Genomic DNA, 27,250 nt, shown 5'->3' on the forward strand with positions numbered 1-27,250 from the left:
TTTGACCCACTCCATTTGCAAACAGAATACATTAAAAGTGCACAATAGAACAGAATCTAATAACACTTTCTTTAGTAGCTTCAAATTAGTTTGAAGCACTTCAAGAATACAAAAATCACCAGTCTAGATCAGAATGAAGGTGTGAAAAGACTTGCAGAATAACCCTTCATTTTTAACTCTCACCATTTTAACTCAAGCTTACATTCTCTACATTCAGAGTTTATGACTGTTGTAACTGAAAAAGGAGACATTTCTCCAGCCTGACTGTTCTTACTATATAGAAATAAATAGCATTTGTGATACTACTGAACTCATTAGCAATGTGACTCTTAACTCATTTGGCTAACTGTAGTAGGTAAACGTAAACATACTTAACACCAATGATTTTTAAAATAATTTATTTAAGGTTGTTTCCTATTATTGAATTCTCTGTCCATGACAGTTTTCTCTTTGCTTTCTACTTTTGTAAACTAATGACCAGATTTTGAAAATTCAAATTGCAATGGAGAATTTACAACACAATCACTTTCTAACCAATTCCTATGGCAAGACTACTTACCTTTTTTCTTTTGGCCACGTCCCTACGTAGCCATCAACGTAAGACATTGATGTTGACCTTCTGATGACTCCTAAGTGAAATTAAAACGGAATCCAAGATAACATTAGTATGATTTTTCATAGCAGTTACTTCTGTTTCTTTAACAAATTAGTTTGTTTCAATACTTAAAATGCTGCAACAGCAGAAATTTCTTCTGAGAACACAACGTGAGCAACTGAGTTAATTAATTTCATCCTGTATATATATATATGCTATACTCCTTAGACATCAAAGAACTTATTATTGAGTAAAATATAGAATCATAGAAGCATTTGAGTTGGAAAGGACATTTAAAGGTCATCCAGTCCAGCTCCTCTGCAATGAATAGGGACATCTACAGCTTTATCAGGTTGCTCAGAGTCTGATCTAGCCTGACCTTGAATGACTCCAGGAATGGGGGATCCACCACACCTTTCTGGGCAGCTGCACCATCACAGAATACCATAGAAGGATGGTCAGGCAGGACTTATCCTTGGGGAAACTAGTATTACTACAAATACTACTAAAGTAAACTAAAAATAATTGTTATAAGCCATATTTCACGTAATGAAAAATGAGTTCAAATAACAAAAAATGTAAGCGGTACGAGCACAAACTTTCCCATTTGTATATTTTACAAATGACAGAACTCACTCACTAGCCTTTCATGCAAGACTCTCTCAGCAACAAGTAGCATGAATGAGTTTTGAAGAAATTTAAATAAGGTAGCAATTTACTCAGAATGATGTCTTGTCTCATTACCCCTTAAATCCATTTGTAAAATGTTACCTGGGACAGATGAATAAGGCTGCTGGGGTGTATGCAGTTGGTGAGATGGCGTGTAACCTGGACTTTCCAATCTATAAGCAAGAAACATTGACTCAGAAGTAATACATCAAAAGCCACATTATAAAAGTACAGCAAGTCTTAATGTCCTGGGCCAACAAAGGATACCACAGTCTTCACACAACTCTCTTTCCCATTGCTTAACCTGCCATTTTTGTGTTTCAACAGCAGTACGTGCAAGGAGCGGATAAAGGAGATTCTGTGACAGATACATTAAGTACAGTAATAATATTCATCACTAGAACAGTAGTTCTACTCTCCCTTTCTAGTTAAAACAGTTTGTTTTTTTTTTAGTTCACAGAGGTTTGTAATAGCCTACCTGTTTGAATCCAGAATAGGCTTTCATAATGCAGTGACTGGAACCAGGCGTCTCTTCAGTACCAAACACAGACATGCACCAAGATATATGCTTTTGTATGTAGAACATGTAAAGAAGTCAGACTTCAAAACATGGTGGATTAAAACTTTTCATGTTCTGAATTTTGTTCACTCCCAAACTCTTTTTTTTCAGTAATTAGCTTTCAAGACCTTGTGCCTTTATAGTTTAGATACAGTGTGCTTTAGAAATGTTTCTAAAGAATATTTGTGGGGAGGGTATTCTTGTCAATTTAAGGAAAACATCGTTAGTTTATAGTATACAACACCATCTTCTGTAAGTATACATTACAACTACTCTAAACAGTTTCCCTTTATTGCATGAATTTTGGTGTTAATAACACTGCACAAAGGCTAAACATATCTGTTTTAAATGGCATTTGAGATTTCCGTGAAAGCTTTTAAATCAGTATTTCTAAATTACCTTAATACAAGTATGCATTTAATCTGAAAATTTGTTTTACCACAAAAAAATCTTCATGATTCATTTTCTCTCAGTAAATAACTGATTTTGGCACCAAGACTGTGGTTCCATGGCAACTCAGGCATTATAACTGTATAACTGTGTGCTACCTCAGACCCACTCCTCTGTACTGCTCTGGCTCTGCACTGAGCCTACCCTGAGTCACTGCTGTAATTCAGCCAGCAGAAAAAACATTTACTTTCTCTGACTGGGTTACTTTTTTTTTTGCTCCTGTCATTGTGTACTGAAGTGACTACATCAAACAGAAAAGCAGGCAGGAATGACCAGTTGGAACAAGAATGAAAGCCAGGACCAAGATATACTGCACTCAGAGCAATCTTGGCTGATGGCAAAATGCAGCCTACACATTAGATTTCTAGCGTCTGAATTAACTCCTCAGGCCTCTTCTTCATCTATTGATCCTGTGAAGTACTACCACGTTGTATAAAGTACATCGGTCTACGAATAAAGATGTAGCTCTTTCTACTACTTACAGGTTGCTCTCATAATAACTCCAGCACCAAAACATCTCCACCGCTTTTAGAGAGACTAAACAAGTGCTGTAATGAGACTGCAGAATGCATTACTCACCACCAACCATACAGACTTCACAGTGATTTTTTACTGAACAAGTCTGGGAAAAATACGCCATGTTACAAAACACAATGGTGGCAACTTACGGACTTGATAGTTCAATTTGGAACGGTACTGGTTTGTTTATGAATTGAATTCAGACGCTTAACTCAAAGCTCTCAGTAAATCCTCTTCAATTTACGAATCAGTACAGACAAAACATACACACTTGGACAAAATGTACGTATTTTTTTAGATGAAGAAGATCCTTTGTTACTACTGGAACTTGTCAGAGCAGGGATACGCTCTGTAGAAAGGAAGGATAAAATAAAGAGCTAAGACCTTCACTGGACTGCTTGCAGTAGCTTTGCACAGTGTGAACTGGCCTTGGGAACCTCTCTGTTCCAAAAAGTATACTGAAAACTACAGTTTATTTTTCTCCTGGCATAGTAGCTTCATTTACACTAAAATAACTTCATTGTCTGCATGGGAAACACATGAGATACATGCAAAAGAACAATTCAGAATCATGCCATTTTATGACTGTAAGAAACTGTATTCCCTAATACAAAGGTGGTATAGATTCCTAAATAAAAAACAACAATCAACAAGGGCTGGCAAGGAAGAATTTGCTGAATATTCAATTAAAATGCTAATTTTGTCCTTTCTGTGTCAGTTTAGAAGCCATCAATAAACCTTTGACCGCACTTTATAAACATAATGTAACTCTACCTCCCATTCACTAGGTTCAGATCAGATCACTGAAAGGCTTCCTTCACCCTGTCAAGAGAACGATTAAAAGATTGTGAAGGGGTACTACTGAGTCTCTGGCTTTACCTGTTTACTAAGTCAGAACCACATGGACTATCCACATAATTTCTTCTGTTAGCATTCATACTGTGAGCAGAAGCTGCATCTTTCACAGGTTCAGCTGCCAAGAAGAACAAAGCTCAAGTTACCATAGTTTAGTTCAACATCCAGACCAGAAAAGATATCCGAAATAATCTGAAGTAATTATTTCTAAAGATTTAAAAAAACAAATGTTCGGAGATTTCATTATATAGACTGAAAAAGCAGTCACTTCCTTTCAGGTTTACCGTCTCGTTTCCACAGTCTTCATATTGACTGACTAGAGAAGGCAAAGGAAACATTGAAAGAAATCTCATTATGAGACACAGCATTATTATTATTTTCAAATGAAAAATATTTAAGTGTTCTTTTATTTTTAAATATTCTCAAATAGCTGGTTTTCTGTTAGAAAAAAAACAACAAAACAACTTTCTTCCCCACAAACCTAGACTGACGTTCCATGTGGGAAACAGTATTTTGGCCATCACTTGAATTAGTTAGCAATACTAAAAAAATACCTGTATCATCTCTTTCTGTGTTATAAATTATATAAACAAACAGACAAAAAAAGGTCACACAACAGAATTTACTTCCCAGCTCCTGGAGAGACAATCACATTACTGTTGTATGAATGCTTGAAATACCATGAACTCTATGTTTACTATCTCAAGATCTATTTGAGAACTGGATTTAAATCTGTCAGTTTTCCAACAAAAGCCTGTGCCTTGCATCCAGGTGCAAAGCGCAAGCCTCAAGTTATCCTTTTATCTGCTTCCTCCAGATTTCTGTTTCTTTCTCTTAGAAACTCTTCCTCAGACATACAGTTTTTCAGGCTAAATTCTGATCCTGACTCCTGATTCTGGATATAATCCCTGCAAGGGCATAATAGATTCTAGGCTTATTTAGGTCAGGAAAATTTGCCAATGATTATGCCACTATAATTCAAATGAGGCTTTTGTAGTAAACAACAAAAACTAATTATGATTTATGAGATGAGATGAAGGTTAACACGAGGAAAGAGTACTTTGCTTCTTTAAGGGGTGGTACAATGCCAAATCCTGTTAACAGAGATATTCACAGCATTTGGGAACGCTACAGTAATCTGAACTCATACATATTAAAAACATGCATATGAAAACCAGTCCTTTATGTAGTTACCTTGGGGATGCACGACAACACGAGGTTGTACAAACGATGGCTTCACCACTTCAAACCACCAGAACAGTTCTGCCATGAACACCATGTAGTTGCTCTACAGGTAAAAGAATTGAAGAAATATATGTTAAAACACAACCCATAACTGCAGGCAAAGAGAATAAACAGTGTTTGGGATCCATCTCTGTTTCATCCAGTCTACATTCACATCACCTTAAAAAATGCAATGAGTAATGGTGACTTACAGTACCATCTATCTAACATCCCTAACTAGGGAGGCACACAGGATGCCTATCAAATAGGTTAGCCATTTCCACACATAAAAAAAAGAAAAAAAGAGTTAAAAAAAAAAAAAAAAAAAAGCCCTAAGGAAGTAAAAGCAGCAGCAGTACAGGACTTTTATTTTAACCTTTTTCAGCAAAAAAGATCTCTGGTTGGCTCAGGTATATGTGACTGTAAGGTCTGCAAGCTTTCTGCTGTCAATCTCCCAGTTAGTGGCTGTTTTAAGCAGAAAGAAATCTTGAGTTTTTGGACAGCAAATAAACATCTGACATAAACACTAAATATCAATTCATTACAGAAAACAAGTATACACATTAGGTGTAAGGATATCTTTATCAAATCAACCAAATTGTAAAACAGGAAATGTTTCATACAGAATTGAGATGATTTCATTTAGTATCAGTAAGTTTCAAAATGTAATTTAAAATATCTGACAATTCTGAATCAGATTCATTTTTCCTGGACATCTCTAATGCAGATAAGCCTCCACTTCAGAGAAGGGATGCTCTTAGAATGAAAGCTGCTCATGTAGTTTAGTAGACAGAGAAGGGATCAGCCAGATGTTGCCACAGTTATTAAAGACAAGCTATGAATAGACCAGGAAAAACACTCTATCGGATTGTTCAGCACAGTAGAAATGGAATGAGAAAAGATGCATAGCAAAACCTTTTCTGTGCAAGCTAAATACTAACCTGTAGCACTCTGATACAACCAGAAGAGAATACACATCAACAGAACAGTATCTACCTTTCAGACAAAATATGGACTCTAATGTTACAATTTCTATGCCATCTGTTAATACTTTCAAGCCTTCCTTCCCCTGAAACTTGTACATTTCTAACTTGAAATATTTTTTACTATGAAATTATAACATGTTCTCATCATGGCTTTGTTCCCATCTCAAGTAGTACTGTATTTAAATATGGCAATTCCTATTTCTATGTGGAGACGCTGCACTGAATAGCGCGGCTGTTCTATGAAGGTCTCAGATGTTTTTTCTGAAAGTATTTTCTATGCAGTCCTGAGCTGCTGAAATGAAGCTTGTTTTTCCATAACCCAGAGCAGCACTTAACAAAGAAAAGTGAAAGTGTTGGCTGCACAGCTCCATTACTACTCAGGCTATGCTGACGTTTTGTGATGAAATATCATGTTGGAATCTGCATTTTCCCTTATGTTATTTGTAGTCAGAAAAGTACGTTAATCATTATCCACGGGGAAGACAGACAACCAATAGCTTAATTTTTTATTTGTTTTTTGGATGGACTAACTGTGGGCCTGCAGTAACAGTGCTGACAGGAACGCAGATATTATTTCCACAGATCTTGCCTTGATCATGCCAGCAAGTTCTAGTAGCTTGTCATATGTGATCACTACATGCACATACACCCAGGAACAATCTGAAACATAACAGTATTTCATTAGTTGGAAAACCAGTCCAGAACTAAGCTCTGAACAGTTCACGCAGGCTGCAAATACTGCTCAGCAGATGGCAGACTTGCAGCTTCACTTACACTAAAACCATCTGCTGTACTTTTTCAAGTTTTATATTTCCACCTGCAGACTGCTCATTAGTTGCATGTAGTAAGATATATCAGTAGCTGCATCCTTGCTATTGTATCTTCTGCTACTAGAAAACATCCCTTATTTTTAATATGAGGCCTTAAGTTATTACTTGCTTCTGCCTCAAAGAAAGACATAAGGAAGCTTGATTTACAAAAAACATACACTAAAAAGATAAATTTTCTCTTAATTACCTCTATTTTCAACATTTAGAATGGAAATTATGAAAAACAGAAATAGTGCATCCAGTCTTGTCACTCAAACTAAGCTACATCCCTTGTAATATTCGTATGTTTTAGATATGCACGTTTGGAGAACAACTGCAAGATCATGTATATAAACCATGCAAACCACTTATAATCAAATTAAAACCCAATAAATTTGATTGGAAAAGCAGCCATAGGTACATCAGGCATTCTCAAAATGAACATAAAAATCCACTGTAAAATTCAAATCAAAAGGCATGTTAAGATCTCTGCTCTGTAGGCCAGGAAAGGACGCCTGAAATGCAAACCAGTAGCTTGCATGTTGTCAAGTGTCAGGACAAACGTGTCCAGACCAAAGAGAACTGGAGTGTTTCAAACTCTGTGGAAAAGACCCTTCTGCAAGTAGTCCATCTGCTACATGTTTGCAGTATGTTCCACTACAGGTTAACAATTGCCACAACAACTCCAATTGCAGATTCCAGTATATCTTATTCCAGATTGGAACAAAGAACAAAGCCAACTAACATCAGTGAAATAAAAGCCCACTGTTTCCCTTCAAGTAATGACTGAGGAGGGTCTGGTCCTTCTAGGGAGGGAAACCCCTTAAACTATTCACTGGTTGAAACTTCCTCCTGATCTCTACTCCTTTTAAACCACCCAGATGCGAAGGTAGCCCCTGTGCTATCCCTCTCCACCCATTCCCAAGTGCCTCACCAAGCACAGCCAGCTGCTCTTCTGGGTCCTTACAGAGCCCAGATGCACGCTTATATGGGCTTACACAGGGCAGCAGCCTCATCTGCACAGCTGCCTTGAGATAAGAGGGAAAGCTGCACAGCACTACTGGATGAAGCCAAGTCCTTAATTTCCAGGATTAACCTATGCAATATATACAACAATCATTTTTCACATCACAGAGGACGCTCATTATACCTTCTACGCATGTTGTTACCTAAGTCACCAACTCCTTTACATAGGAAAGTGCATATATTCACAAGTGCTCAAATGCAACGTATTTTAATTCTTTAGATGGTCTGTTCTCCTGCTTAATTCAGATTTTCTCCAGTGAAAAGAAAAGCAGCTCTGGAACCATGCTCTCCACTTGGTTTACAAGGCAAACGTTTGCTCTGTCAGCTCTTGTTAGTAACTAGGTACAAAATAAAGTACCCATGAGCTTAATTCAGATTCTAAGCAGTTCAGACTCGGGCCTGCGCTAAGAAAGCAGCAGCTGCTCTGTGCAGACCAACTACACAAATGTATTACATACATACATACCTACACACACTCTTAGTGAGAGAGGAGGCCTCTTGAGACACTCTCTGGACACCTTCCAAAAAGCCACTAGTGGCTCCCACAGTCCCTGCTTCTGAGAGGACACTGTTGGCTTCCCAAGCATTGCTCCACCCCAATGAAAATAAGCAAGTGAGTGTGCAAGAATGACTTGTGTGAGGAAATGAATACATGAGGTGAACAGCAGTCTGCTATTAATGGATTTCTTCTATTAATAATAGCAATGTAATTAGCAGGAGGTGTTTGCTGTTGTGATGCACCTCACACTGACTCCATCAAAGACTGTAGGGTATGCACTCAGTGCTTGACCACTCAGCACCAAGTCAGGATACCTGGTGTAATTTCTATGGCAAGCACTGTCATACCAAAAATTCAACTCCTTTTTTTCTTGATGCTTTTTCCAGCAACATATCAGTGGTTTGATTCTCTTTTGTGATTTCTGGCACCATTAAGAGCATAACAGACTTTTACACAAAGTGTCATAGTGCCACCTACTGAACAGCATGAGTCACCCTGAAAAGAAAGACAGTTTTTTGTTGGCTGACACCTGAAAGCACAATGCTAGAAATCCTAAAAACTCTTAAGGATATTAATTTTGTAGACCAGTTTAATTCAGTCTGTAATATTTAAAATACCTGTTTGGGAGATAAGTTTTTTCCAAGTGACAATGAAATTCTTTGTGGAACATATAAACTTCCTAAAACCCCCTTTAATCAGATGTGTTGCAAAGCTTAAAAGAGCTCCTTTAACTGTGCATTCATTTTGAAAGTAAATTATTCTAAACACTGGAAAAACCGAGTTCATAGCATAAGCCAAAGTTTCCATGTCAAGGTTTAAAAGAAAAACTTGGCAGTCCAACTGTGTAGAATTTACATCTAAATAAGTATCCACACCACAGCAACCTGTAAAAACATGGTCACAAAGGGCCCTTTCTCAGTTCTAGAAATACTCAAAATCTTTGGAGGAACTTTAAATTCCCTATAAAAACACTGTTCAGAAACAGCAAAATTATTGAGCCTGTAGCATTTTAGAAGCGTCTAAAATGATGCACTGGGATACTGACAAAATATTTATACTAAGCTTCTTATTTTATACTGGTTTGTGATGCGGTTCAAACCAGTATCTCCCATTACACCTACAGGACCACATGGGAAAACAGAGACAAGAGAGGCTGCAAATACAACAGACTTGTTACAAGTACACAGGTAAATTAATTTATATAAAATTTCAAAACACCAAAAGCTGATTGAAAGCAGTCATCAGGCAGCTTTGCATACACAAAAAGAACAACAGCAAAGTAGTCTAGACTTAGAGGGGCTGGTCCTGCTGCCCTTACTCATCCTGGCAGCTTATTATTTATTTGAAAAGGACTGGGTTCAACCCTACAGGAGACAACAAAGCTGTCTGTATTCAGGCTCCAGCCTCTGTGACTCAGCTTGTGAGAGTGCTGTAAAAATCATAAAAAGCAGTGAAATGACCCAGATATTTAGAAACCAATTACAGACCATCTGCAATGGATATGCTGACTCCATAAAAATAATATTTCATTCCCTAAAGGCAGGCCAACAAGAAATTTAAGAAAATAAAGAGCATTTATACAGGGAAAAAAAACCCACAATAATGAAGAACTGAAGTTACAATCGCACAAGAAATAAATCAATTACTCTGAATTTCCATGCTGCTTAGAAACGACAGGATAACCAAATGATTTTACTCTTCTGAAAAGATTAGAATCTTAGAAAGACAACAGTAAGAAAGAAGAGTGAAATCATTTTGCACAAAATCCAAGTCAGTAAAAATGTACTTTTTTGAAAACAGATTAAAATTAGTAGACCGACAGCTGCCAAAAGAAAGTAGTTCTACATCCTGCTGCAATTTGTTGCTTGTTGTACCACAAGAGATGCAATACGCTCTTCCACTCAGCCATAGAGCAGCAGATCAAAAGGCTTGACAATACTACTAGAAGAAACAGCCCTGTGGACACTGCTTACATTTTCTAAGTGTTTCCTTGTTTATTTTTTACCTTTACAGAAGAAGCTGCATAGAGCATGTCCTCAAGACTGAAATGGCAACACTGGTTAAGGTATTCCTGACAAAATTCTTGAATCAGCTGTAGGTTATACAGGCTGTCAGCCAAAGACATCGTCTCTTTCAAACAAATATCTACAAAAGAAGAACAGAAGTGAAGATTAGATACAGCTCCTGATCTGCTGTAAGTGCTTTTGTTTTCACTGGACTTCTGGAGCATTTCTGCATAAATCTGAACCTGATTTTTTCTTTTCTGCATAAGGAGATTTATTTTGCTATTTCATACACTTAAGAAATAACAGTACTACATTGTACCTTAATGCAGCTTTGTACCTTGCGATATTTTTCTAAACTTTTCTTTAAACTGTAGCCAAGTTTATTTTTTCTTGCTTTGACTTCAATGAAACTTCAGTTATTCTTGATTGCTATTTTCATATAATAAAAACCCAATTTCAATCACTAAAAAACATTTCTTTGTTTACATTTTCTATACAGGATCACATGCTTCTTCACCAATCTCTCTTCACATATACAGTACATTTTAATGCCATTCATTCTGAGCTTTCCCATACATGCAGCATCAGTTTAGTATCACATATTAACTAATGTGGATTTCAGTCTTTGTTGTGAGTCTTTATGAAAATCAGAAGTGTCTGATTTATGAATTACCACCTGTGCGTTTCAAGGTGCTACTTTCCAACTGAGCACTGATAGCTGTGAATGGAATGGTGCAGTTACACCATTCTAAGCTCTAAGCAGCTTACGCCCAGTTAACCGCCTGGTTCTCTTTTTATGACAGTTAATTGGAAAAAAAATTTGGCTAAACTGACCAAAATTAGTAATGCAAAATTTCAAACTGATGCATTTAATCTAATGGAATTCTAATATGATTCAGTACCTGAAATTGATACAGAGAAGGAAGCTATTGTGCATTAACAAATGTAAAGATGGTTTGTGAACTTTCAGCATTACACAGCGATGAAAAGAGCAAACAATGCTAGAATGCATCAGCAAATGTGTTTCTAGTAGTGACAGGGAAGTCTTGGTATAATGCAGTAATGAGATGCCAGTCTGGATTTCTGTGTGCAACTATAACCATCCACATTCAAGAAAGATGAACCTGAAGTGGACTAGTTGCAGAAAAAACTATTGAAGATATTAACAAGAATGGAAATCCACTTCATAGGGTGAGACTGAAAAGGCTGGATTTGGTAGCCTGAGCAAAACAGCAGAAAAAAAAACAGAGCAGAAGACATCAGATTAGAGGAAGCTATTGAAGTTTAGGGCGCTGCTGGAGAACAACAAATGCATGTAGACAGGCGACAAGCATATTTCAGCAGGAAACAAGAATAAGACTTAAAATCATGAAACAAGTGGGGTTCTGCAACAGTCTGAACAGAAGCACAGATTTTAAAAAGCGAGACAGCTTCAAGATTGAACATGATATGTCATGAAAGGAATGATATAATTTCAAGCAGTAGCCAGTCTTCCGTCTCACCAACACAGTCTTATATTCCTAGAAGAAAACCTAGATTTGAAAGTTAAATTAAGCCTGAATGAGAAGGAATCATTTTTTTAGAGCAGTGTTGTCTGGATTCATATTTTTCTCTCTGTTTTTAGTGCATTTTTAAGCACTTCTGCATATGCACCTTCGTCATCTTCCTTCCTCAGTTCCAACAGAGGATAAAATCTTAGTGAAGTTTAGATAATACTACAGTTGATGCACGTTAAACACAGAAGACTGGAACAGTCTCTTACAGTGTTTCTATTTGCTTAGAGTATCTTTGAATTCATTTCTGAGACAATGGCATACATTTTTATGTCTTTAGGGCAAGACACCTAACAACATTGAAGTTCAAAGATGACAAGTGTCATGTTGTGTGCTGAAAGACAGATGCTAAAGGAATCTGTTGTTAAGAATATATAGTGTAAGAGATGTAAAGTCTATATTACACTCATACTAAAACAAGTAAGAAGGAACAAGGTGTTACCCAGCTTAAACACAACCCAAATACTAACTTTTCTCAAACCATATACAATTGTGTATACTTGGTTGCAACATTCATACACACTAAAAGTTGTGTTTTTGAAAATTCACAAGCCAAAGAATAATGATGAATGTATGCATTGTAGTGCCTTTCATCTTCAAAGGCTAATGGGCTGGAATCTTCCCATAAAGTGGTTGTGAATATGAAATCCATATTCCAGTACCTTTATATCCTTGTTCATATTCCTGGATTTTTTAGCATGACTATATATACAAGTGTTCCCACGACATCAAAGGTATCACAAACAGAACACAGGCAGAAAATGATGGGTGTTAGCTGCCAAGACATTTTACAGCTGCAAGACGCTCTCAATTGCCAAGCGGAAGATATGACTTGAACCAGGCCACAGTGCAAAGATAAAGTTGCTCATCATCTGAAAATTGCTATTGTAGAACAGCATGACGCTAGTATGTTCTACACCATATGCTCTTGTTTATAATGATATTTATAACTATCAGAGAAAAACCCTGAACATAACCATCTGCTATACAGCACAGCTACACACTTTGTCTACTTTTCTGTCAAAGACAAAGTGACCCTTCCACGGTTTATATCTGTAACTCCTCAGACACACAAGAAAACACACAGCTTCAAGAATCAGAGTTCTCCAGATAGCTGCAAATTTTGCGGCATGACAACAGAAGCATTGCCACAGCGATACCTGCAATAACATACTGTCATGCACTTGTATCAGTGCGACAACACAAGAGTAAATACAGTGTGGAAGGACACCTTGATGCTTTTTATTTCAGTTTAAAAATCCATAAGTAAAAAGTTACACCCTCACACTCAGACTTTGCCTCTGACACATCTTATTCAGCACCTTCCTTTATATATATATACAGATACATAGATTTATAGATATAAAATAGAGACATTTCAACTAAGATGTGTTAGACATACCCTCGAGTTTAACAATATCTGGACAGTAGAAGTGGATCAGGGCTGCTAAAGCACAACCATCTGTACCATCTTTCAGCAAATTCTCCACCAATGGAATGCAGGGCAGTTGCTTGAGCAGTGTTTGTTCCTTCCTGTAACGAGCCTACAATATAAAATGAAGGGATTAAGAAACACAAAGGCTCTGAAACATATGAATAAGCAGATTCATATTGCAGGCTTTACACTCAGTGAAAAGGCAGTGCTCAATAAATAACTCATATTCTCAGTTTCAGATTTCCTAGAACTAACTGTATGCTTTGGTTTGATTGCCAGAAATAATAGTTAAGAGGAAAGGAGCCTATATGACAACATTGACACTTTCCTTCTAAACTACCAAATTTTGATGATATCTGTACAGCTAAATTAAATATCATACAACTTATTTAACATCCAGTACTCATTTCTATTCAACCAGAAGGGATCTTCATGTAAACAAAAGAGAGACCCCAATCTGCTGTGAAGATCACAGCTCCACTTCACCAGCAATACAAATGACTACGATGGTAATGCACGAGAAGCTTTCCCAAAATCTCAAAAACATAACTGACTTAACAAGTTCAGAAACACAGAAACCTGCATCAACTACACTTCACTACTAGTGTGTTACACTGCAACCAGCTCAGAACATAAGCAGCATTAATGGTCAAGTGCTAAGACCAGGCAGCAGCCCAGTTAAAAAAGGAAATACTTTGAAAAACTACTCAGTATAGAAAGGGCTCATCAGTTTAGAATGCTAAGACAGCATTTACCTGCAATTAGTACATTTTTAGGGTTTTCTTTCTCGGGCAGGATGAGGGGGGAGGAGAGACAGCTCGCTTAACAACTGTTATTTAGGACTTGGATTTCTTTTCATTATCTCTTGAGAAAACAAATGGAGATGGAAGATTCTAATTTGTTAATATTTACTACAGTTTATTTTTTAAACAGTATCAAATGATAACTTTCTCAGTCATACCACAGAAGTAATTATAATGCCAAGAGTGTTTCTAAGTAAATTTTCGTAATAAAATTCCATTCAAAGACACACATTAAGCTGGAAACCAGACTTGTCAGAATGTGGTGAAGCTTTTCAGGATGTCATTCCAGTGAAAAGAAGACTCTGGGAGACCTCACTGAAGACATCCAGTATTTAAAAGGAGCTTATAAGCAAAATGGAGACCGACGTTTTACATGGGCTTAAGTTACAAGACAAGGGAACAGTTTTAAGCTAAAAGAGGGTTAAACCACAACAGTAAGATACTTGGAAGAAGTGTCAAGGAACTGGAACAAACTGCCCAGAGAAACTGTGGATGCTCCATCCCTGGAGCCAGGTTAGGCACTGGGTAGTCTTATCAGGTGGGTGGCAACCCTGCCCACGGTAGGGTACTGGCATTAGATGTGTTTAAGGTCCCTTTAAATCCAAGCCATTCCATGATTCTAACAAAGTTGAAGCTGCACGTTCCTGTCTGCTACACTCCACCTTTCAGCAGCACTGGAGCAGCTGCTGATGGGGTGCATGATAAAACTTCTGCTCCACCAAAAACTCTTCTCCTTTGTTTCTACAGCTAGTGAGTGGGCAGGGCTGGAGGCTTTATGGGTGGGGTGGGAACTGTTTTAACTACCTTTGCTGGTAAAAAAGAAAAAAAGCCTGTAGAACCACAGACTAACCCTGAAGGCTATACTTACTGTCACTAGATTTCTGTTAGGGATGACAGGGGATTATTACATTAGTGTCTTCTAACAGGCCCAAGAAGCACAAATCTAGTCTAGTAATAGAAGACATCTGTTCTAAGAAAATTAAGGGCTTGTATTTAGCCCAGAAAACTCGTAATTTAACAAATTAACATTAATAATTGGTTAATTAATAAATAGTAACTGATTAATAATGGAGAATTTATCTTCATTTCATATTTGAAACAGACTGGTATTTGCATCAAATATTTTGCATGCTACACTAAATATTCACTAACACAGAATGAATTACTAACAATTTTTCTTGTGTTAAACATGGCCCAAATGACTTAAACTAAGCCAGTTAAATATTGTGATTTAATTACGGAATAATGTTAGAAGATACAGGATATACAGGACTCTAACATTATGGTCCAAATAGTTCTGTAATATCTTATATATTCCTGTAAGTATAAACTCTCTAATGGAGTTCTGAAAAACAGATGAATAATGCAACGGTCTTGCATAGTAAATTCTGTGAAAGTCTGCTGTCACACCAAGGATGCCTCAAAGTAGCCTTACAAACAGTGCCTGGAAACTGTGTCAAATCATTAAAGTGAACCTAGAAAGAGGACTTAATTCCTTGCTGAGTATGCCAAGAACATCGTTTCAGGAAAATAAACAAATATAACCTGACATGCCAGGTTCATTACGTTATTACAGGCATAGTGTTTCAATTTAGCTGAAAAGATAAAAGAAATTATGGCGAAAAAGAGAAGACACTGGTAATTGCACTGCATTTTTAATTAACTTCCATTTGAAGAAACCCTTCTATTCAGCTGCAATCTTTTCTAATAAATATGGATGCAATAATGCAAGAGACAAACAAACCTCTAAACAAACCTCTACAAATAATGCTGTAGTGCTCATTTAAATATAAAAGTTAATACAGGTGTTTTGTTTCTGAGATCCTATAGAAACCAGCCTGAATAAGAATCCTTGAGCTTACTTTACTTGGACAAATCTCTGTGTAGTTGAGACACTGGCATATGAACAAGATCAGCTAAAAAGTAACTAAAAGCCCATCAGCTACTCTGCCTGAAGTGCTTGTGTGTAGTCATGAGGCAATCATTAATAAGAAACACTGATGCCTTTACCTTTGGTAAGGTGCTATAAATTCACTTCTCAGAGCAAGTTTCCAGCTGCCTGAATGCTGAGGCCTACCCCACCATTGAACATCTGCACTTTGTAAAGGGCAGATAGAAGCGGTTGAACTAAAAGAACATTCGAGCCACTGCTTTCCTACTGTATTATCAGTAGCATTAGGGTTTCAATTGCATCGCTACTCAAATAACAGGCACAAAGTAAATACCTCTAGTGTAAGTTGTTTACGGACAACTGGTAGGTGAGTTTAGGTTACAGGTGTCAATTTTTAATCAAGTTAGTTTACTTAACTAACACTTAGACAAAAATAGAATCAAAATATTCTGAAGCTATTGTGAAGTAGCCACTTCTCTGCATCAACAGAACAACAACATCAACAAAACTGTGCTACATTTTCTGTAAAGCAGTAAAAGTAAACAAAATGACAGTCTCACTATCAATAGGATGATTTTGATTACTTCCTGTGGGAAGAGAACTATCTTAAGTCAGTCAAAAAATTAAGGAATTTGAGACAAATAGTGAAATGATTGCATATTAAAACGCATCATAAAGTTTCAGTTCCTTATTCAATCAACAACCAAATTATTTCTGTGAGTTGCTTTTTAAGAGTCAATATACCCAATAGAACATATCTACTGGAACTCTTTGAGAAGGTATCTTGAAAGAAGTTAACAACTGGTAGTATCGTTTTATGCAAAGCGTGAGTAAATCTCACCCAACATTTTATCTTTACTTCATCTTGCACAGATTACCTTGCCAAGCAGGGTGTTTGGGATTCTTTTGTTTCTTTACCTTTACTAAGAACACCTTTTCCGAGTAATCTCATATCTAATTATCATATCTAATTATCTTGAAGAGATACATGAAATGAATAATTAGACCAGCATGACATGGACAAAGCCATTCCCAAAATAAGCTAATTGATCAAAGTGAAGCAGTTGGGCAAACTTACAGGAACCAGTTTCCAATACCATTTGGTAGGAGACTTCAGAGGAAGCAGTAGGAAAAAAAAAAAAGGAATAAAAGCAGAAAGCAAAGGGGAAAAAAAAAAGGAACAATTTATCAGATTTCACCATTTTTACAAAGCAATTTTCTTCAACATTCTCATTTTGTATAACAGTAAATTATAATTTAATGGTAAACATTAGAGCACTACAGCCACTGTGTATTGAACTCATTAGCAGAAATAATACAGTAGAAATATGCATCTTCAGTCTTAGTAGATCAACGTTATCATTTTCCCCACATAAACAGATAAGATTGTCATATCAATGCAGTTCTGTTAATTGCTTTCACACATGTAATTGTACCCTGAATATGCAATCTGACTAAAGAATTCATTTGAGACTTGAAGTTAGGATTTCACAAGTATCAAAATGAACTCCAGCAGCGTATATGGAGAAGCAGGGAAGCTAAAGCAATGAAAAAAGGGACAAACACGCTGTAGTACATTACAACCAATTGCAGTGAAGTTTGCATTAGTCACTCCAAAGCCAAACAGGTTTGTAATGCTTAGAATATTTTTGAACAATCATACAGCAGTTTCCAGAACAAGAGGTGCAAGCAGTTATATTTTTCAATGACAAATCATACAAGCATCAGCTGCATGATGTGCAATGACCTGACATGTAGAAGGAGGTTTGAATACTCACAGAGAAATGATAAGAACTGGTATACACAATTCTAATCTGACACATTATCAAAGTCACAAATTTGACCTAAAAACTTAAGGTGAAACATACTGAAGTTGGTGGATTTTTCTCTAATGGATGAAGAAAAGCTGAAATCTCTTGGAACAACACAATGGGAATTGAATGTCTCTCGAACTTGCACTTGGTATGAACAGGAACAAAATTATTATGATGAAAATTACTTAGAATTGGTCACTTAAAACAAACAACCAAAAAACCTGACAAGGTAAATCCTGACTTGGTTTCATGGTATTTTTTTCCCTTTCTTTTTCCCCCAAGAGAAAATTAAAAACAGTGTCTGATGAAAACCTGCAGCCTTACAAGAAGATTCTTTTATCTCCTACAAATAAAGTTTTATCATGATTCCACGATAAATTTAACTCCACATAAACTCATCATATGGTGCCAAAAAAAAAATCAAGGCAGTCATGCCCTTCATCAGGCCCTTGTTCCTGCTTTCTTCCTTGCACCATCACTAGTATTCATGCAGCTGTGCGTTGAGTACATCAGGAAGTTCATCCTGCTCCAAAGCCGTCTTCTTGGTGGGTTAACTGTTGCTAGCAGTGGGGACTTATATTAAAATGATTGTGGAACTATAGCGTTAGTGCTTTACCTTCACACAAAAAGTTGCACTGTTTAAACTAATTTTAAATCATGTTTAAGGAGTTCAGGTCTTGGGGTAAATACACTTTGATTTGCTTTTGTCATGGCATTTGCATTGATTTGGTCGAATGCTGATTCAGTCTAAATCACAAGAGACGTAACAGTTTAAGAGAAAGTTCTGATTACACTGAAAGACATTAGTTTAACCAGTGCAACTGTACATTTACAACATACTTTTCAACTGAAGCCTGAAAACCAAAGCTACCACAAAACTTCAAAGCCTAATTCTGCAAGATGCAGAGACTCTACCAGAAACAGATGAGATTACCACAGAGCACCGGCAGACCAAGATCCACAGGGGACTACCTGGAGCTAAAAAGCATACATACTCCTTCCTCTCTTATCTTCTACAGGAAGCTAGCAGCAGAAGAAAGTGAAGGAAAACAAAAGCAATCTCATAAGCTGTTAATACTACTTGCAACTATTCATAAATAGATAAGTCTATCTTACCAGTTCTATTACTTATTAATACGATACTTCACTTTTTTAGCAATACAGAGTTTTACTATTTATTACGGAAAAGCTCACAACAGATTTTGAACAAGAGAAGGCATTATATTCATTGTCTTTCTTATAACTGGATTCTAAAAGCAGATTCCACTTGTCATTGCAGTCACAGAAATCTTATTATACAAATGGTATTTGTAGAAAACAAACAAACAACAACAAAAAACAACCAACCAACCTGCAATTAAATGATTGCACAAACAAATGATCTGCAATGAACTCCTACTAGCAGCAGAGACATCCAGGGTCAACTGGAGCCTGAGTTTTTACCTACGTTTAGTTTTCCAGCTAATAGACAAAGGTATACTAACATATAGTGTGGAATATCTGACAATGTAATTCATGATGCTGAGTCTCACACCAAGGAAAATAACCTAACATGCACCTGGGACAACACTATCTAAAAGACAATTACAAATTTTTCCATTATATGACAACTGTCCAATGATTGCTATTTGGCAAGTACATTTGTAACCTGGCCAACAGAATAGGCTCTGACTGCGTTAGAGATTATTCATACACAATAACATCACAAATGCTCACACTAACTTTAGGCAATTTTTCCAGTCCATTGAATTTATTCATGGGATATGGTTATGGACCATGCAGCCTATTTCAATTCAAGAACAACGACATAAATACTAATCTTATCTTGACACTCCTCATGAAACACAAATTGTAATTTAAGTGAGAATAAACAGTATTAATTTTTTTTTTCTAATTATTATTTTTTTTTCTTTACAGACACAGATCATTTTATGTAATTGCTCTGATAAGTGCAGTGTTTGTTTTCTTTTCCATCACTCCTGTGGACCATACTAAGATTCTAATGCACTTTAGATTTTAAACATTATTCACATCTTTAAAAAATGATTTATTTTCCGCTAGGATAGAATTATCCAGAAACATATTAAACGTGCACATTTATATACTCTGGAACTGCATGCAATCTTTTCACATTTAAACAGGCATAATACTATTTTATTAACTGAACTCCACAAAAAACATAAGAAACAAAACAAAAAACCCACACCCTTTTAGGAAAGTCAATTTTTATTGTTCACACTTTAAAAAGTTGCAGTAAACATCTCGGATCATAAAGCCATCCTTCCCGTGATGCCACATGCAGATTTCTCTCTTTTGAGATGCATGTAATTCACAAGGGTGAACATTGAAATAAAAAACATGCATTAAATGTGCCTTCTGTTTTCACAGTAGACTCAGCTGCAGTTTGAACTTATCTGGAGAGTATTCGTTAATCTTAATAAATGCCTTACACATACTGTAACAGGTGTCTTCTTGCTGTCAAAGACTGAACTGTCATCAAGGACAACTGGGAATAAGAGCAACTTTACTATTGTCACATCTGTAAGGAATAACTTCATGGAAATTATGAAACTAATTACAAAAAATAAAAAGGAGTTGGACTCTGTGATTCTTGTGTGTCCCTGCCAGTTTATCACACCCTATGACATTGAGAACTCAAAACTTGTTTTCTGTAACAAACAGTTAAAAAGTTCAGTTATTGCAAATATATGTTTACCAATACATACCATGTCTAAGTAACTGTTATTTACAATGAATGACTCTTCTCAATTAAATTAGTTTAACCTCAGCACCTACCTTCTGACCTCCTGCAGATTCTGCACTGTGATGCTCTTTAAGTTTTTGTTCCTGTTCCATTATGTCTTTCAAATGTTCATTTACCTAGAGACAAAAAAGCTTATTCCGTGGTCCAAGAAACCAGTCGTAGAAACTGCAAGTTTTCTTAAGGTCTGTAAATCACTACCCTAAGATTTAAGAGATATTTCTGATTCCGTAGCTGTGAAGTATAACCTGTAAATGTCATCATTTCAGCTGCAGTCTGGGTCACTTATATTTAGCTTTATGTTGTATTAACAACTCTGCCCTTTATTATGCTTGATTGCATTTGATTAGGACCGCATTGCTGTCATTTGATTTGATTATGTGGTGAAGGTAAACAATCTCGAGCAAGATGTGTTCAAATACAAACAGAACACGATAAATTACAGACTAAGAAATCAGCTCTTTCAACACAGCCAGCAGGAGACACTCAACCAGCTAACACAGTATCTCAAAACGACAGCAACTGTTAGCGTGCCATATGTAAGTTATACCATTCTATCTTACTTAGACTTCTCATTTATCTTGTTTGCATAACTTGTTTAACTCATTTCTGCAAATTTCTCTTTTTGTTATCCACAAAAGGCAGATGAAAAAACAGTCCCTGTCAGATACACCTACGTACATACGTATCCCTACCCACTCATCTCTAATACAATCTTACAGACTACAAATAAAATCATGGCTTGTTTTTCCAGTGTTCATACCTTGTTTATCCAGAACATGACAGCATCCTCTATGTCATAAGGTAGATCCGTAGCTTGGAAGAAGGATGAATACTGCTGAGTGCATGCAATCACTTTCTCAACGCTGACCATCTCTACGGTATATGCCATCATAAGAGTATCGATCATGGCCAAATGTGCGCTCTACAAAGAGAAACAGGAATGCCTAATTATTATGCACATTGAAGTACCATTTTCTTACGTACTGTTTGCAAACACAGCCAGATGCATACAGAGGCCAAAACTGTAAATGCTACAAGTTTTCTGTCCGATTTGCATTTTTTCAATAAAGACAAACAACAGAAACCCACACAACAGGTTTGAGAAAGCAAGAAAAAGCCAAAAAAAAAAAAAAAAAAAAAGAACAAAAAATCCAAACTCTTATCATGAATTAAAATAACTTCCATAACAAAGTTCAAAAGTAAAGAAAGCAAATGGAAACAAAAAACAACTTTCAAGATTCAAGCATTACTTCAATTTGATGCTTTAACTATGTGTAAGAGGCCTTCTGAGATCTCCTCAGGGAAAATAATCCCGTTGGCCTGATCAACGTTCTTTGTACTGGAAATAAAAACTGAGAATGGATGGCAAGCAACCTTCATCATATTGCTGCATAAGTTTACTTGTTTTTCAAGTCATAATCCAGGAAGAAAATACAATTACACTAATAAAACTAGACAGCAATATGACAAAACAATTATTTATCCCCTAGCAAACTTATTTACTTAACACACACAACTATGTTTAAAACAGGCATATACTGTTAAATAAAATACTGCTTCTGTTAACACAAATGTTTCCATGCATTGAAAGACCGTGGCAATTTCAAGTTTAAAAAAAAAAATAAATTAAATAAGCAATGAGGATTTTCATCATCTTCTCATGACTGAATAAGAAAATGATGTCAGTTTCTAGAGGTATTGCTTAAGAGATGTGCCTCTGCTTCACGACAAGATAACTAAGCATTAAGGAACAACATTTCCCCTAAACCAAAATGATTTCCAAACACAGTATGTTTTTTCAAATGCTGCTCATAAACATTTTGCACTGAAAGCAAAGACCTCCAAACTCTTGTTAACATCCACCAGCTCTGTTCAAATCTATTAAAAAATATGCAGATGAACATTTCACAGGGTAGCTTCTACAGCCATGGCAACAGCAGTGAGCACCATGAGTCAGGCAGCAATACGCTCTCTCATCGCTGCAGTTGAGGCTGTGCACGCACTTCATTTATTCCAGAATTCCCAGCAGGAAAAAGATGAACAGATTCAGATTTCATGCTGCCCGTAGTGTTTGTATTGCTGAAGAATGTTATGGTGCTGCTCTTAGAATCAGGCAGCAAGAAGGACATACCACTTTTATGTAGCTAAGCTGCTTTGTTTGACAAGGAAAGGCAGATTATTCTTTACATACTAACTACGTATTTTCATGAATTGTTCCTGATAGCAAACCTTCCTGGCAACAACCTGTGCTCTTCCATCTGCTGTGACCAGGGAGCCTTCTCTGCCTGCCACAGTGTGGGAGCTGCCTGCACTTGGTGCCTGCATGGCTGATTGACTGAAGAGCTCTGCCCCAGCCTCCAAGGTGCTGCTGGAGCTGTGGTTTGGATGTATCCAGTAGCTTTACATACATATCTATTAGTGGGCATAACATTTATCCAAGAAGGATCAGCTCCCAAACACAGCCATACCCCTTGCTTTACTGTGGATTTAGAAGCTGAATACCACTTGCTTCTCAGCCTCCAGTACCTGTGGTAACAAATGGCAAGGACACCCTGACCAATACCTTAATACATCACAGCTTCTCTGCTAAGGACAATACACAATTCACATCAGTGTGGAACAGAGGGCTTTAAAGACTTTCACCCAAGGCGCTGAGTCTTTCATTTGGATGTATGCTTACACTATCTCACTTGAAAAGAAGACCAGTGACTCGTTCCGAGCCCAAGCTTGCTCCACTGGTAAGAAATTGAGCCTAACACTATAAACACACTCTTTGATATACTCCAAAGCTGTGAGAAGGTCAAAGACTTGTTCCTAAACACACTCTTAAGTCCAAGGTACAGAGAGAAGTACATTGCCTTTTCAGTGGCATGTTATTAAGAGACTGAAGTTAACTGAGCAGCCTGGTTCAGGGACTCCAGAATTAGGTTATGAAGAAGCATATTAAAAATGACAATGAACAGCTTAGTACTGCAGCTATGTTAACCCTCATTAAGGTACTGATACACATACAAACAAACTGGTAAACAGATGATTCATATGTTAGTAAAAGCCAGTTCCTACAGTACCTGTAGTAACAGAAAATTGCTGAGAACATGCAATTTGAAGAAAGTGAACTCGTGACACTGTGCTACACAACTCAGATTTGCAAAACCAAAGCAGCGCCCTTCACTCCACTACAGAGTTCACACAAGATCTACTACTTAGTTCCAACAGCCACAGCTTGAGATGAAATCCACGTCTCACCCTCACACATCAACACACTTCAACCTTTTGTTAAGTGACTGTTTGGAAAGAAAAGCAATGGTGTGAGTTCAAAAAGGACTGCTATCACACGGAATTCTCTACTTGGCTTCTGCCTAACAAGACGCTCAATATATCAAGAATGCATTACCATTAGCTAGACAAATCACATATTTTCAATGTTTCCTGCACATTACTTAAAAACTGCAAACTACTTAGGCAAGCAGATGCAGCAGTGAAGAGCTGACCCTTGCCAACAGACTGTTACTACCAAAAAAAGGTTGAATCAACAACTTCTGTGCACACTGACAGGATCCACGTCAACTCTATTTTAAGCTACCACATAAAGGTATCTTCAAAGTCTCACAAGTCCCATCAATTTATTTGCCTTATAACTCACAGAGGACATTCAAAGGGGAACATTAAAATAATACTGAAAAGAAAAATGTTGGTCCACTTGAGATTATGATCCCAAGAAACAACCCACAATTTTGCTATTTTGGCCCATTTTGTTTACAGACCAAAACTGACTAAAATAACCAGTTATGGATTTATTTTTTTTTCCCAGAGAACTGAAAGCAATCGAATAACCTGTAACTTACACCTAAAATAATTATACTAAATAATAATAATAATTTCACACACAATTCCATTGTTTTTTCCCCTCCTTATCTGAGAAAAAGTCAAGCAAGCTACATTCTTTTACATCTTCTAATTCATTATGCTAAGTAAGAAAGACTAAATTACAAACTGTGCACAGAAACAGCATCCCATTGATTAAAATACAAGCTTTATCAGCACGACTGTTGAAGTCCTGGAAAAAAAAAGTTTGAATAGTAATTAAGTTCCCAAGAGAAGTCTCCTCCTTTGATCATTTCACTACAATGATGCAAAGTACCAACATCTTACAGTATTATGCATTAAAAAAAACACTCCATTTTGAAGTGGATTTTTTTTTTCTTTTTCAAGACAAACACCATTTAGTTTTTCTCAGCTACACCCTGTACAGAACACAAGAGCCTTAACTCCATCATCCCATATAATTACTGGTTACTTTCTGCTTCTTTAATGTAGGCTCCACAGCTTTCTTTTCCACTACTGATTAGTTCAGTAAGAAGCTTACTGAACTGTAGAATTATTATCCTGAAGCATCGCTGCTAATGCTTTCTTCTGTCTCATGTCTGATTGTTTGGTTCACCCCACCTCCCATCAGTAACTACCAACAACCTTCTCTACTGAAAACACTCCTCTAGTCTCACTGTGCTTTCAGAGACTTGGCCTTGGACAGGATATCATTTCTGTAAACAGGAATACTTATTTCTGTTCTCATGGAAGTTGGTTGTGTCTGAAGAATCTTCTGGGAAAAGCTTTGTGAAGGAATTTGGTCACGTTTAGGAAAAGAAGCTTTTAGGCTGCACTTCGCACTTGTAAAATAAACGTGTATTTCTAGCTATATTCCCTAAAGATTTTACCCACACGGGATTTGGCACTTGAACAAAGAATGGAAGAGATCAGATCTCTATAATCAGCTGGGAGAATGTCTGTGCCACATTTTTTTACTGCTCGCTACACCTGCAGCCAACTGTGTCTACTTGATAAAAACAGGTTTTGGATCCAGGTACTTAATACAGCATAGAACAAATTTGCTTTGCAACATTCACTTGTGGCACCTGCATCGCTGGTGACAGCTGCTTCATCAGTTAACAGTAATGAACAGAGGACTGTTCCTCCTCAGACCTGATGAAACATCACCTGAAGATATTACATACAAGTGCAAAGAATACAAATATGTTCAATGTTTCATGTGTTCTAGTTACCTGGTGATGCTAACTCTAAATAACATTTCTCAAGGTAAAACTGCAATTCTTGTTACTCTTCTGCTAGTGTGTCAGCTCTGAAATTAATGCCTCTTGTTACGAATATTACCAAAGATCCCTTGCTAATTAAGAGATACCCAAGTAACTGGAAAGAAACAAAGCAAGGAAGAAAACAATAGCTAAGAGAGATCATCCTCACAGAAAACATCACTGGATTTCTAACTGCTACAATGTATGGACCATGCAACATAAACACCATAGGACACATACTTAATGAGAAAATATTAATGAGACAATAATACCAGGAGGCTGACAGACATAGTAAACAACAGGAAAAGCAAACAAATACAGGATTACATACACAGGACAACAGCAGCAGCAAATGGGTACATTAAAAACACAGTGGTGATCTCCTCAAGCACAGCACTAACCCACATCTCTGAACCGTGTTTTCTTAAGCTCTCAATGAACAACATATCTTGAACTCCCAGGCACGTTTCCTCAAAAGGCCTTCACTTAAATAACTTAAGTCTCAAATCAATCCAATAGCTTAATGAGGTGCAATGCAAGGTTAAAAGGTTTTTGGTCAACAAAACACAACAGTCAGAGGTATTCAGCTCTGCCATTTGACAGTGTTCGGACATAATTCTTCTTTGGCCTCATGCAGTACTTACCCCTCACACAATTCTAAAATAACCCCAATTGTCTAGTTATACTCGTCCTGCAAGGCACCAATCAAGATGCATTACCTCACGGCACTTCCATGAAGCACTTCCATCCTGCAAGATGCTTGTTTAGCAAGAACAGGTATTACAGTGTCATGTTAAGCACGTCCTAACAAGTTCTACAAGGTAATGGTTTTTCTCAATGTTTATCATAACCCTCCATATTTGGTTAAATGTTCACACTTAGTAGTTGGTTCCAGGAGTGTATAAAACCATTATGTGATTGGCTACACATATTTGACTTGGGAAATATTTCTAAAAATGGAATCATTGAGTATATAAACTTGCTGAGTTAAGCATTTTGGTAACATGTTCTTCTGCTTATGGCTTCTTCATTATGCTTCTGAGGAAATTTAATACTTTCATCTATTACCTCAATCCAGATTAAATCCTCAGCAGATTCCAGAATTCTTTTTGAATGACACAACCAGGTAGGATGTCACCCTTTGACCCCTCCATGTCTCTTCACAGTGAAGAAAATACCTACGCTATGAGCACTGGAATCATGAACCAGCAGCTGATGGTTATTTTAACATTTCTATGTCATCCTCTTTATAGTTTCATACTATATAACAAATGTACATTCAGACAACACCAAGAATTACTCCAGCAATCATCACTTCAATGATTTCACATCAAACACTCATTTTTCAAACAAACAAAAAATTGCAATTCTATCGGTTAAACTAAAATGGGAAATTAATGCAGAGTAACTCATAATTAGATAGAATTACACACATGTACAAGAATAAACAGCACTGGCCTTTCCAATTTCCTTAACACTTATTAGAACGATCGTTCAGATTTCTGCTAACTTGTACTGTTAAATCCCACCTAGAGTATCAGAAATACAAATCTTTTAAACAATTTCTATCTTGTTGTAGGTAAGCATTGCTTTCTTGTTCTCATGCTCTAAACATTTAAACCAAATTGAAATGGTAATAATATAAAATGCCATCTTGACTTCTTGTCTCACAATAATTCCCATCCATCTTTGCAGAATACAGG

The 27,250-nt window shown here is 36.8% G+C and overlaps 1 protein-coding gene across 7 annotated transcripts in view; it reads right to left on the reverse strand.

Annotated features, from left to right (window-relative positions):
• Positions 1-27,250, reverse strand: part of CAMSAP2 (calmodulin regulated spectrin associated protein family member 2) — a 63,814-nt gene that overhangs the window by 10,877 nt on the left and 25,687 nt on the right. For 3 of the 7 annotated variants that reach the window (XM_015869458.3, XM_015869456.3, XM_015869461.3), the window contains 9 exons: positions 21,218-21,379; positions 20,490-20,573; positions 16,958-16,990; positions 13,153-13,294; positions 10,197-10,336; positions 4,842-4,935; positions 3,672-3,765; positions 1,367-1,437; positions 560-629 (listed from right to left, as the gene is read on the reverse strand). In XM_015869458.3, the coding sequence (XP_015724944.2) occupies positions 560-629; positions 1,367-1,437; positions 3,672-3,765; positions 4,842-4,935; positions 10,197-10,336; positions 13,153-13,294; positions 16,958-16,990; positions 20,490-20,573; positions 21,218-21,379 (890 nt within the window). The remainder of the gene's footprint in view (positions 1-559; positions 630-1,366; positions 1,438-3,671; positions 3,766-4,841; positions 4,936-10,196; positions 10,337-13,152; positions 13,295-16,957; positions 16,991-20,489; positions 20,574-21,217; positions 21,380-27,250) is intronic. The other 4 variants (XM_085511075.1, XM_015869459.3, XM_015869462.3 and 1 more) reach the window with 2 other exon arrangements.

Source organism: Coturnix japonica, chromosome 11, assembly GCF_054131305.1.
Source record: "Coturnix japonica strain WE chromosome 11, WE-NBRP24, whole genome shotgun sequence".
NCBI lineage: Eukaryota > Metazoa > Chordata > Aves > Galliformes > Phasianidae > Coturnix > Coturnix japonica.